Raw genomic sequence first — 12,315 nt, 5'->3', positions numbered from 1 at the left:
GGGCTGCGCTGGGCGGGTGAGCGGCGGCGCCGGGGCGGGAGCGAGCGAGCGGCCGGCGCGGTGGGAGCCGGGGTGCTGCGCTCCCGCGTGACGCAGCAACGGCCGCGCTTCGGCTCTGCGCGAGGAGTGCGCGTGTGCGGGCCGGGGGGGGGTGGTGACCGCTAACGGCGGCTGCGTAACGGTTGAGGCTTTCCAGTTCGCACGAAAAAAGCCTTAATTCGGTCGAGTTAAGRCTTACAGGCGGCCGCCGCGTAGCTTGAGGGGCAGCACGGCGCGCCGGCAGTGCAGCTGTCTGTCTCCCCTCAGGAGGGCTCCACCAGCATGCCGCGGCAGAGGCCTCCCAAGCCACCTTAGCCAGCGTGTCTCCTGTCTTTGCCGTGGTGAGTACCTTCGCGCCAGCTGACAGGGCTCTCTCACAACCGTTCTACCTGAAGTAATCATAGAGTCAGACTGATGGTTCTCCCCAGTGGCATCCTTACTACTACATTACTGTTCCAAGATACCCTAACTTGAGGATCTCTTATGCTATATAGAGATCATCAAGATGCTTTTCTAAARTAAAGCATAATAAAGTTCTGGAAGTATTCTTGATACAATTGTGAAGGCAGGTAAACTCCTGAAGTGCTTCCATTAGAGGTTCTCTTGTTAAACTTGTACTCAATACCTTATTATATTACTTGTGTGCCATAGTATTTGCAGTTATAAGCAACAGATATTTGGGAAAAATTAGTTGTTTTCCTCATTAAAATGAGCCTGGAAGTGATCTGCAAACTGYTTGATTGATGAGATTAGCATATGTGAAGGAAGGGGTAAGGCCTCCTTGTTGACCATAGGCATTCTACAGCAGGATCCATGCGATTAGAAACTTGTGACCACGTAACTCATGGCTCTACTCTGTTTTGCTTAGATGGTTGCTTTTAAAGCTGGTAGCTTGGAATTGTTACATGGCAAAAAAATAAAAATATTAAAAAAAAATGCCAAAGCAAGTTTAATGCTCTGCAAATCTCTTTCTTCCCAAAGGTTAGGGTATGAGCAATGTCATGCAAAGAAACAACATCAGTTTTGGTTAGTGTATGCATGGGCATAGTGAAATATATAGTGAATCCATGCGTAGTTTGCATTAGCTATGATAAACTGAAGGTATAAAAGTTGCTTTTTCTTCATATGGATATTTTATTTATTTGCCACTTGACTTCTAGGCACATGAGTGGAATTTTACATGTTTTTTAAAATCTTCCTGTAGTTATGTGAAAAAGTTATGTTTTTTCCTCTTCTTTAGATGAAGTTTGACAAAGAAGGAAATACTAGCTATTTTGGTGAGTAGAAGTTTAGCAGTTGAGGGTGGGGTTTGGTTTTTTTTATCTTGCCCAATATAGAAAAGCCCAGTTGGGAATCTACCTTGGAGAGCAATTTGTTTATACTGCTTCATTGTATTTATTAATTTGGGATGTTGCAATATTTTTTCCATTTTGTTATCTTCTATGGATTTTCTTAACGTCTTTATCATTGCAATATTTGTATACTTCTAAGTAACACATTGAAAATTATGAATACCATCTACCACATGAAGATTACGTATACTTTTCTCTTTCCTTTTTTGACCATGCTACTTTCCTTTCCTGGTATATCACTGCAGAATTACCTGTGCTGTCTCAAACCAGCCACCTGGCCTCTGATGTGAAATTAATTGTTACGGCCAACTCTTTTGCTTATAACTAGAATTTTTCTCTTTTATTCAAGATATAGCCTTTAAAATTACTAAAAGATAATTACMCTGAGGAATCAATGGGAGCAAAACTGTTGGAAAAGATAGGGTTTTTCTTTTTTTCTTTTGTGAGACTAAGTAACAAATTAAAATGCAATTTCAAAACACGCATGCTTTTCCCAAACTATTTTCAACTAAAAACATTTCCATGATAGAAAAGAAGAAAACAGAGTTGTACCAGGAATTGGGTCTTCAAGCTCGAGATCTAAGATTTCAACACTTGATGAGCATTACAACTAGGAACAATAGGATCATCATGAGAATGGAGGTAATAGTTTCGCAATAACCTGATGTAAACTTAAACCACATATTATCCATGCATGTACATTTTCTTGTGTGGTTCTTTAAATACAAGCTTTTTGTGATCTGTAATTTTATGTGAATTTGTCTTTGAAGCTTTTTACCTAGCAATCAGAGAGATGRGTTTACCAGAATATATATTAATGAGCATTTTGCTAACTGAACATACAGGAAATATTACTGACACTATAAAAATAAAGGCTTTTAAGGAGCCTCTTYGTGATCATACACAAGCTAGTACAGCACTGCATCTGAATAATTTGCGATGCACTGGGAGTTAGCATGAGATTTTGTTATTTTCCTTGCTGAAAAAATGTGAAGAGTATCTTTAGCAAAGCAGAAATTCTCAAATGCGTTGTATAGATGTGAGAAGACAGAAATCTTCAGAGTTTTYGTTGCACTCCTACATGCAAACTGTCTCTTTCAGTTCTTGAAGGCTGTCATAACACCAGAGTTTCTTCTGATACTAGATTATCGTAATTTAAATCTGGAACATTGGCTCTTCAATGAACTAGCATCTCAGCTAGCTGGGGAAGGTCAACTAGTTACATATTCCTTGCCCTTTGAATTTCAAGCCATAGAAGCAATTCTGCAGTACTGGGTGAGCTATCTGGTTTTTAAATAAGGGGGGTTTTGTTTTAAGTTGTTGACAGTATGATTTTCTTCTCATGTTAGTATTTATACTTATGCATGTGTGTCTATATTCCAGATTTATTTAAGGAGCTTTTTGAGGGATTTGGCTTTCTTTGGTTTATTCTTACGGTTTTGTGTGTGTGTGTGTGTGTTTGTTTGCATTCCCTCCACGAAAAAGTGCTACTTGCAAAGATTATTATTGGAACAACTTTAGTAAGAATATGATGGCTTCACCATCATTTGGAGAATTTAAAATAAAATCAAGGTATTTTTGTAAAGATGTGTTATAGCTGACAAAAGATACGCAGAAGTGCAGAGGTTTTCTATGTCTTAGGCAGGAATCAGATAAAAGCTCTAACTCTGCTTAAAAATCCATGCTTACTAATACAAAATTTTTAGATGAATAGGCTCTGTGAGCTGTATCTGTTTGTCATCAGGTTTCAGTTCAAATCATTTTTATGAAATATTACTTTTTGCACTGGCTTTATCTTTTAAGTGGTATCTATATAGCAAGCACTTCCAGTGCATTGGAAAGTAGATTGCGTTAACTGCCCGTTACTGTGAATTCTGTGTTCAGAGATAGGAGTCAATTCCCCAAGCCATTCTGAAGGGATTGCTTTAATTCTTATGGAGGATCATGTTGTTATCTAGATCAGCAAACTGCAGGGGAGACTTAACACTTTGCAGCCTCAGATCCTTGAGACTCTGGAAGCTCTAGTGGACCCCAAGCTTTTGTCTGTGGATAGGAGTAAACTACACATTCTCCTGCAAAATGGCAAGAGGTAAATAAGAATAAGCTGTGAAGAGAATAGAAGATGACCATAGAAAATTATATGCAATTAAATKTTAGAAAATGGTATCTAATATGAATTTCTTAGAATACTGTAATGCTGGATTCAGGAGGTCCCTGGTTCATATCTGGGTGCCCCCTTCTGTGTCTGTGGATTGTGCATCTTACTTGTAAATGGAAAAATCAGTATATGAAATACCTGGTGATATAGGAAAAAAAGAACTAGAAAAAGGGAATCTATTCTGAGCTGTGAGAAATAGTCAAACACCTTGAATAGCAYCTAGAAGAACAAAATAGCATCTAATAGAGGAAAATAGCATCACTAAAAGTGTTCAATGTAATATAAAGCGAGGTTAGCTATTGGATCTGTTCTTTAATCAGTAGTACTAATGCATTAGTACCTACATGTGTTAGGCTTTTCAGTACATGTCTGCGGACTGCCAGACAGATCATGGTCACTGCTGAATGTGTGGCCTGTAGAGAGTTTTTTTGTTTTTTTTTTTTTGAGGAATGTTTAGAACCCTCCAAAGACTCTTCTTGGTGACTTATTTTGGCAGGGGTTCTGGCAAACTCATTTTAAGATTAGCTTTGTGCACAGGTGCCGTTGGGATTACTTGACCTTTTGCTTGTTCTTTCTTCAGCTTATCAGAATTGGAAACAGATCTTAAAGTTTTCAAAGAAACAATTCTGGAGATCTTAGATGAAGAAGAATTAATAGAAGAGCTCTGTCTAACTAAATGGACTGATCCACGAGTATTGTATGTATATTATGAAAACACAGAATTCTTTAAGTACATTTTGTCCATGGACAGCATGAATACTAAACRGGATGTTCCTCTCCAAAAAAGTAGAAAGAAAAGAAAATATTTTAAAGCACTAATGCTTTGCCACTTCAGAAATGGTTGCATCCATCATTCTGGAGTGGGGCAACAGTAGCACTATTCATATTACAGTTTCAAACAGCATAGCAGGCCATCTTGTCCTCTAGTATGCAATGGGATGGAAGCAGGATTGTAGGAGGAGAAAAGGCAGAAAAAAGAAGAAAAAGCACACTTATTTGGGGAGAATTTTCTTTAGCTTCTCAAACAGAACAAAAAAACGGTTTATAAAACTTGTTTAAAATAGGTCAAACACCACACTTCATTTCTCAGAAGTGTTCTGCACCTTTGCTCCTGTTTATTTGTTCAGTAGCAGAACTTGTAGGAGAGGGGGCTCAGAGCAGTCTTGATGAAACTATTTGAGTGTAAGTGTGTCTAGAGAGCAACAGTTCAAGAGAAGTGCATGTGCAAAAATAGTCCTGTCGCATCCTCTCAAGCTCAAATGAGGGATCACACGCAGCAGCGGCACTGGTTTAACAAAACTAAAAATCTAAAAATAACATGTATCAGATCCTGATACATTCTGGGACTGAACTATATTTAAATCTTCAGTGTAAATCTTGAAGCAGAGTGAATGCTCGTTTTCAGGTCCTTTATGAAGCTACTGAGTGATACCTGTGCCCAAACATACTGTAGTTGAATATTAATAGTCACATAGTAGCCTGTGAATATTGTGAATTGTGAAGTCATGAAATGCCCTTTCCTGCCCTGAAGAGCTTAGTCTTAAGTGTGCAGCAGCAACCTGGTATTTCAGAAGCAGGACACTGTGCATTTATAATGCATAAGCTGGAGCAGTATCAGGATAGCTCTGAATTCCAGGCTGCTTTTGAGCCAGCAGCTGGCCTTTGTCCTGCCTTCTCCTAGCAGTCTTCCTTTGGACTTAATACAGGTTGCCAGCAAATCCCTTCTGCCCTCATTGTAGACAATGTGTAGGAAAGATCTGGGAAAGACACTATGGTCACCTTCATACTACCATGCAAGGAGAGACCTGACGTCATCCCTTCTTTCCTACATCACCACTGCACAAGAGTAGGAAGGGTGGCTAGAGGTTATGTAAAAAGTGCTGGAGCCACGGTACAGAGAGATGTGAGGCAGTCCATGCCGGAGGCACACTAGGAAATACTAGCCATGGAGGTGCAATTGAAGGTTGGTAGTGTGTGTATACAGCTCTTCTGGCCCCATGATTGATACAGATGGTGTGTGGTACTTAATAAACTTAAGTCTATGTGAAAAGGTGTGAAGAACCCAAGTAGGAGACACACATTGGTGACATTAGAATACCTGCAGCAAGAATGGCAACCTGAGCCCAGAAAAACTAGATGATGCAGACATACCTTTCTGTGGAGAGACAGCAGAATGCCAAAGACTCATGAGACTGATGGAGGCTAGTTAATGAAAGTAGATGAGATGGCAGTTATTTTTAAGTCATTATGCCTGTCATTTCCCTTTCTGCAGCCATAGAGAGCCAGTGCAAAGGCACTCACCAACTAGGACCTTGAGCTGAATCCTTAATACAGAGCTCAAAAGCTCCCAAATTCACAGTTCCTATAATCTGCATGCAGTAAAAACCTCTAGGTCTGAATGGTTTTGAAGTTGGCCGGGCTAACTCAAAGATTCTGCCCCATAGCAGGGAAACTCTGTCTCTGGGGAACTTAGGTGGGTTGATTCTTAAGACATATCACTAATTTTCTTGGAAATCTATTTCAGAGAGTTTCTTTAACAGTTAGCAATGCCAAGAAGAGATTCTGTGTAAAGTTTTGTCTCCCTAGAGAAAGGAGATCATACCACAAAAGAAAAAAAAATGTTCCTGGCTTTGCTGCTAGTTTTTGAGCTCTCGTGGATCTTGGCTACTTCAGCTTTTGTCTGTGCAGCAGTCTAGTATAACACCAGAAACTTCTATGCCTCTTCTAGAGAAGGCTACTGTTCAGTCATTCTGGACCATGCAGTAAGAAGAAGGTCTCTCAGACTGTACTTAGGAGGGCAGCATCTTCCATTTGACACTTGCTCTCAGGCTGTTTCATGCTCCCAGAATGTTTTGTAGTAGTTACTGCGTAGAGCTGAAATGCCTTATAACTAAATTATTACATATCTACAACACAGACCTCAGTATGTTCTTGTTTGTGTTGAGTTTTTGTTACATTCTACTCATGAGGTTTCTGACTGCACCATTACCAACATCCACCACTTGAGGGCATCGAGGCTCCTTTCAAGAATGTGAGCACTTAGGTTTTGTAATACCTGAAGAACTTTGATTTGTGGTATTGTGCATGTCTTAAGCATATCAAATCCTAACTGCTGTAATCAAAATAACCGACTACCTGTGCTGGTCAACTGGTCAAAAAAAAAGGGGGAGAAATAGACCTTTTATTTTATACCCCTGGTATTGATGGAGGTTTCACACACAAAAGAGTGTGTTTTGAGGTCTAGTGTTAGGCAGCACTTCTACTTGCTGTTCCCAGCAGCTCCTTTATGGGCCTTGTCTTAACATGTATGTAATACACTTGTGTGTAATGTGTACCTAAGTAGAAAAATATAAACTGTCGGTTACAGTGAGGAGAGCACATCTGGGATTGACCATGCAGAGGAAATGGAGCTGCTGCTGGAGAACTATTACAGACAAGCAGAAGATCTTGCAAATGAAGCTCGTGAACTCAGGGTATTGATTGATGACTCAGAAAGCATAATCTTTATCAACCTGGACAGGTTAGTTATCTGTTGAAATGCTAAAAGCTGAGCAGAATTTAATGCTTCCTGTTCTTTTCAAATCACTGCCTGGAAGGAAGGTGGGGGAATGCCATCTTTGTGAGGGTTTCAGTTGACTTGCGTTGTGCTTTTGTCATCAGGGAACTGGATAAAACAAAGCAACAAAACACCCTTATTAAGAAGCAGAAGGAACAAGGCTTTTCCTAGGTCCCTCTAGGAGGCTACTTGCTAAAGGAAATGGCTCAAATTTAGAGGGGAAATAACTTACTTAGGAAATTTTCCTCCTAATTTATCAAAATTGAAACTCTGAAGTAAGAGTTTGGCTAAGATGCTTTGCATACACATTACATTATAACCTTGTGCAGTGGAACAAGATTAAATTTTGGAACAAAGATTTTCCGTGCGCTATCATTTTCAGTACTAATCTGCTTTAATACTGAAAAATAACTTGCATTTGCAAGCACATGCCGCTTTCCCTGTGAGGCCACTGTTTAATACTCTTTCTCCTCTTTACTGGGGAGTTACCTGTAGAAGCAATTGGCAGATGCTGCATCAGGAAACCACAAAATACCTTTCTGGGAAGAATTGAATGTGGAGTTCTCCAAAACAGGCTGAAGTTTGTAGTCTGCAGCACTTACAGACTCTGCTTCTTTGTAAGTACATTTGCAAGGTAACAGTAAATTTTTGTTGTTTGTGAATACTGACATACAAATGCCAGCCAGTTAGTGGTGAGAACACACATTTCCATGAATGTTTACTGTTACTCTGTGCATATACCTCCAAGAAGTGAGAGATACCAGAAAGTCTGCTGCCAGTTAAGCAGAGCCTGCTGCCTTAGAGGTATCTTGATGCAGCAGTTTCAAAAATGAAAGCCTCTTTATATTGTTTTTTTTCTGTACTTCTGTTACCGTGCTGCGTTATTCCAGAATGACCTGCGCTTTATTTCACGGTTCTGTTTTAGTGCATGCTGTGTGGAATTTGAGACTTAGGCAGCAGACAAATGTTTGGATTCCTCTTACAGATGTTTTTCCCTTCTTTAGCCACCGTAATGTGATGATGAGACTGAACTTGCAGCTGACTATGGGGACTTTCTCTCTTTCCCTCTTCGGATTGATAGGAGTTGCATTTGGTATGAACTTGGAGTCATCTCTTGAAGAAGTAAGGAATTAGTGCTGCTTTTACCAGTGACATAAAACATCGGTCCTGCTCTTACAGTGCATTTTGCGTTCAGTATAACTCCATTCTTTCTAGAGGCGGAGCTCCAGATTTATATTGGTGTGTGGAGTAGGATAATTCAGTCCAGATTCAATTCAGATTCAAGCATTAGTGCAATCACTTTCTTTTGTACCAGATTACTATATGGCTAATTACATAATACTGCAGGCTTCTTTTGTGTATGTAATGCCCCATGAGAGGAAATAGTAAAGACAGAACTGTGGCTGAATAAGGGGGACAAAGCAGTGTTCAGAGTTCTTTAATGACCATCTGCAATTCTGAAAAGCCCAGCTCTGTCTTTCAGATACAAAGTTTTAAAGCAAGCAGCCAGGGTGTTCCAAACACACCAGAGAAACTAACATTCTACTGTTAATTGTGTGATTTTAACTAGACTGGTGGGAGGCATTTACAATTATACACGCTACCTTAAAAAAGCAAGACTTCTTCCTTTCCTTATCCATTAAGTAGAAAGGTTGAATTTCTAGAGTGCTGACAAAAGAAAACTGCATGGGACAGAAACGGAATATGTTGAGGTGATTCCTAAGCAAGATACTTTGCTATGGAATAGCCCTTTCTCCCTGGTTGAACTTGGCTGTTAATTGTAGAGTGTGTGCCACCTCCCCCTCATAAAGGAGAATACTGCTGGCGAGTGAAAGGAAACAAGGATGGGTCACAGAGTTTGTTGATGGTACCTTTTCTAGGAGAGAATTGCATGACTAATTGGAGGCATCCTGTTGATAGGACCCCAGAATATTTTGGCTAGTGACTGGGATTATGTTCCTGGGAAGCGGTCTGATATGGCGGCGCTTGCTTTCCTTCCTCGGGCGGCACCTGGAACCTTCACTACCTCCTCACGTACGTATACCTGGTTAAGATTTTGGCTTTGGTGTCTGTATGTACAATTCATCTCTAATGCAGGAAAATAGCAGCCRTGGAGAAATGGGCCACAGAGTGTGGGGGAACTCTGCTGAAATGCCCGTTTGTTGACATGGCAGAGTAGAAGGTTCTCCCTATTTGGATTCAGTGAGGTGGGGAGCTCAAAGCTGGCAAAGATGTACTTGAGCTATAAGGTAGTAGTTGCTCTTGCTAGAAGCAGGGAATGCTTTCAGACATGCCCTATTTTCTTTCTTCCGGCAGCCCAAAGGAAGCTTGCTTTCTCAGCTGCTGTAGCAGTCTGTTGATAGGGATGTCTTGGGATCCTGCCCTCTTGCTCCCACCCATGTACTAACTGTGGGTCGTAGTCCCTTCCAGATGAAAGAAAAGGTAGAGGGTAAAGGAGGATAAGGATGGGGACTAGCTGCAACATCTCATGCTGGAGAATGTTGTGGTTATGCCCTGACTCCCAATCAGAAGATTACAGTAGCTCTTCATGTGCACACCAGCCTTCTTTGGCCCTAATGCTGGTGGCATTATAAAGCTGTAAAAAAAACTTCCAAGAAGACTTATCTTCAGATAGCAGGAGTTTGTATGGAGTCGTTTTCCCTCATTCACTACCCTTTCCTACCAAAGTTTATAGGCTTGTACTGGCTGGCTTGCCTGCACTCTGTAATAGTTACAGAACTATCAAAAGGTTAAGTTATTTCAAATTTCCAAAGTAAGAAAGAGGCTCAAATTCCCATTGTTCTATCCCCTACCTTACCACTTAGAGGCAGCAAGAAGTAATTAGTTGTTGCCCACTACTGCTACAACTTAGTGGATTATACTTAACATGTCACTCAAGAAAAACTCTAGCAAATACTGACTTGCTTGGAAAAAGCTACTGAAAGGGACAGGAAGAAGTCAGAGACAGCCTCCTGTAAAAGGAGGAGGAGGAGTTCCTACTTTTTCTCCTTTCACAGAAAGGACCCTTGTGAAGCTTGATTTTGTTCTGCTGCACATAGAGCAGCTTCTCACATAATTACAAGCTATTTTGCATCTTGCCTAGGTTCCTGCAGTTTTGAAAAAGACCCAACCAGCAGCTGGAAGAGCAGAGATAAAGAGTGACCTTAAAGCAGAAACATTTGGGCTGAGCAGAAGCACAGTGACAAACCACTAGAACGGCAGGAATGAAGAGATTTTTGTTGTTACAGGGTGGACTTTGGACACTTTTCTTACCTTTGTTCTTCCCTACTGAAAACCTTGAGAATTTCTAAAATTAAATTAATATATATTTTGTGCCAAAAAGCTATGGTGAGGTTTTAAYGCTCACACACAAAAGAAACATCAGGAAAAACAGTGAGAAGCCTTCCACAGTAGCCTCATGACTGTTCCATGCATATTCCATTATATTTCTGTGTCCACACATCACACAGGTACTCATTAGGGGGCATTCTCATTTCAAGCTTTTCTATGAAACAATGGCCTTTCTTAGATATCAGCATAAAAGACAACAGATAGTCAGCATTCATCAAAGAACTTGTTTGTGTTCTGGTAATTCTGGTTATGAGCTCCTGCAGCTCAAGTCAGCAATCTGACTTCAAAGAAAAATCTGCCCCTTTTTATGGATTTTTTTATTTAATTGCAGAAAACATTTTCAAAGCAAAAAGCATATCTGCATCTCATGAAGCACTACCTCTMAATTACCAGTAACCAGAAATAACTAATATAATACTGCTCACCTGAGACAGGAGAAACCATAATAGTCTGAAATATAGCTACTTACATCAGGTACTTCTTGACAATTGAAGCCCAAAATGTATCCAGTTTTAATATCCAGAAAAGCAGACCCATTCGTATTGTACACGTGTGCTTGTCATTTGCTGCTGTTTCTATATGCATTGATATAGCTGCAGTTTAACAATTCCTTATGTTGTTATAAGGACTGATTCAAACCTTGTTTTAAAAAAATAATAAAACAAACAGTTTTGGGGGTCTCCTGAGCTGGGGTCTGCTTTCTTGCWTTTTTCTTTAAAGATGAAAAGACGAGACAAACTGGATTACACTACACAAGTTGTGAGGGCCAAACTCTGCAGCTCTGGGCCTAGGAAGTGGCACCAGAGTGAGTTAATGGGTGTGGATATCTGGTGTGAGTTCTGTGATTGTCAGAAGAAAGAAGTAGTTTTTTCTTTCTTTCTTTCTTTTTCTCTCTTTTCCCTTAGGACTTGCTTACCTTTGAGAGTGTGATTCTCCACTAACCTCTCTCAGTGTAGAGAGGAAGTATGAAATACTTCCAAATCAGGTCACAGGCTTTCAAGCCTTTGGTTTGGTTTGGTTTGGTTTGGTTTTGTTTTGTTTAAAAAAAACTCTCTTCAACATACGGTAGCCATACAGTAGCCCCTTAGGTGCCACCAGATAAGTCACTGCACTTAACAGGGGCTGAAAAGACAAGAATTACAGGTGTGAACATTTTTGACTTGGGCCTGACAGGTAAAAATGGAAAAGAAAGGATAAAGAAATCAGTATTATGCAGGTCTGTAATCTTAATATGGTTAAAATCTGTTGCATTTTATTATTGTCAAACAGTTCTTGCTTCAGATGTGATTTCAGCTATAGGTATAAAAAGCACAAGATGAGAAAATTAATGGGGTCCATAATGCTTTTCTCTTGAATTTGTAGTTGAACTCTGTTGCAGGCCTTGTGCTTGCAAGTAGAGATTTAAACAACTTATAAACAGCAATCTAAGGGGAAAAAAACAATGGCTCATGTACCTTGGSTGATTAATGAGTGAAGGGACACAGGTGTTAATGTTTTCAGCCAAGTAGCAATTGTATTAGGCCAGGATTGAAATGTGTTGGTACAGCTGTATGGGAAGCTTTAGTGATGCTTCCCAAGCTCGCTTTTCTGTGCAGATGGAGGTTTCTGTGAACTGTATTGACTGTTTCCTGTACATAACTAACTAAAAGCACAATAAAAGCATTTAGAGAAAGACACTCGTTCTTTTCCAAGACTGCCTTTCTCTCCACAGACATATGTAAATGCTTAATGGTTTTCTAATGAACTAAAATGCATTCATGTGGAATAAAATTATTCTGAGACTGTACAGGGAAAAAAATGAATCCAGTGGAGGCTATATATTCAGAATGGAATTGTTACAAAATAATATTGATATCARC

General features: G+C 40.0%; 1 protein-coding gene across 1 annotated transcript; it reads left to right on the top strand.

Annotated features, from left to right (window-relative positions):
* Positions 1-6: 6 nt before the first annotated feature.
* Positions 7-12,128, top strand: MRS2 (magnesium transporter MRS2). The gene is made up of 11 exons (XM_085310025.1): positions 7-16; positions 307-380; positions 1,280-1,316; positions 1,921-2,033; positions 2,493-2,666; positions 3,350-3,480; positions 4,130-4,246; positions 6,917-7,069; positions 8,110-8,227; positions 9,026-9,139; positions 10,209-12,128. Exons 3-11 carry the CDS (start codon positions 1,280-1,282, stop codon positions 10,317-10,319), a joined length of 1,068 nt encoding a protein of 355 aa, XP_085166151.1. The 5' UTR covers positions 7-16; positions 307-380; the 3' UTR covers positions 10,320-12,128.
* The last annotated feature ends 187 nt before the right edge of the window (positions 12,129-12,315 follow it).

This window comes from Rhea americana, unplaced genomic scaffold (genome assembly GCF_003343005.1).
Source record: "Rhea americana isolate MKP2758 unplaced genomic scaffold, rheAme1 scaffold_31, whole genome shotgun sequence".
Taxonomy (NCBI): domain Eukaryota; kingdom Metazoa; phylum Chordata; class Aves; order Rheiformes; family Rheidae; genus Rhea; species Rhea americana.
This window is presented reverse-complemented; position numbering and strand designations above follow the sequence as displayed.

Bases quoted from the DNA above. Each gene is read 5' to 3' on its own strand.
- MRS2 (XM_085310025.1), top strand. From the start codon at position 1,280: ATGAAGTTTGACAAAGAAGGAAATACTAGCTATTTTG. The intron at 1,317-1,920 runs GTGAGTAGAAGT...TTTCCATGATAG, and splicing joins AGGAAATACTAGCTATTTTG to AAAAGAAGAAAACAGAGTTG. The intron at 7,070-8,109 runs GTTAGTTATCTG...TCCCTTCTTTAG, and splicing joins ATCTTTATCAACCTGGACAG to CCACCGTAATGTGATGATGA.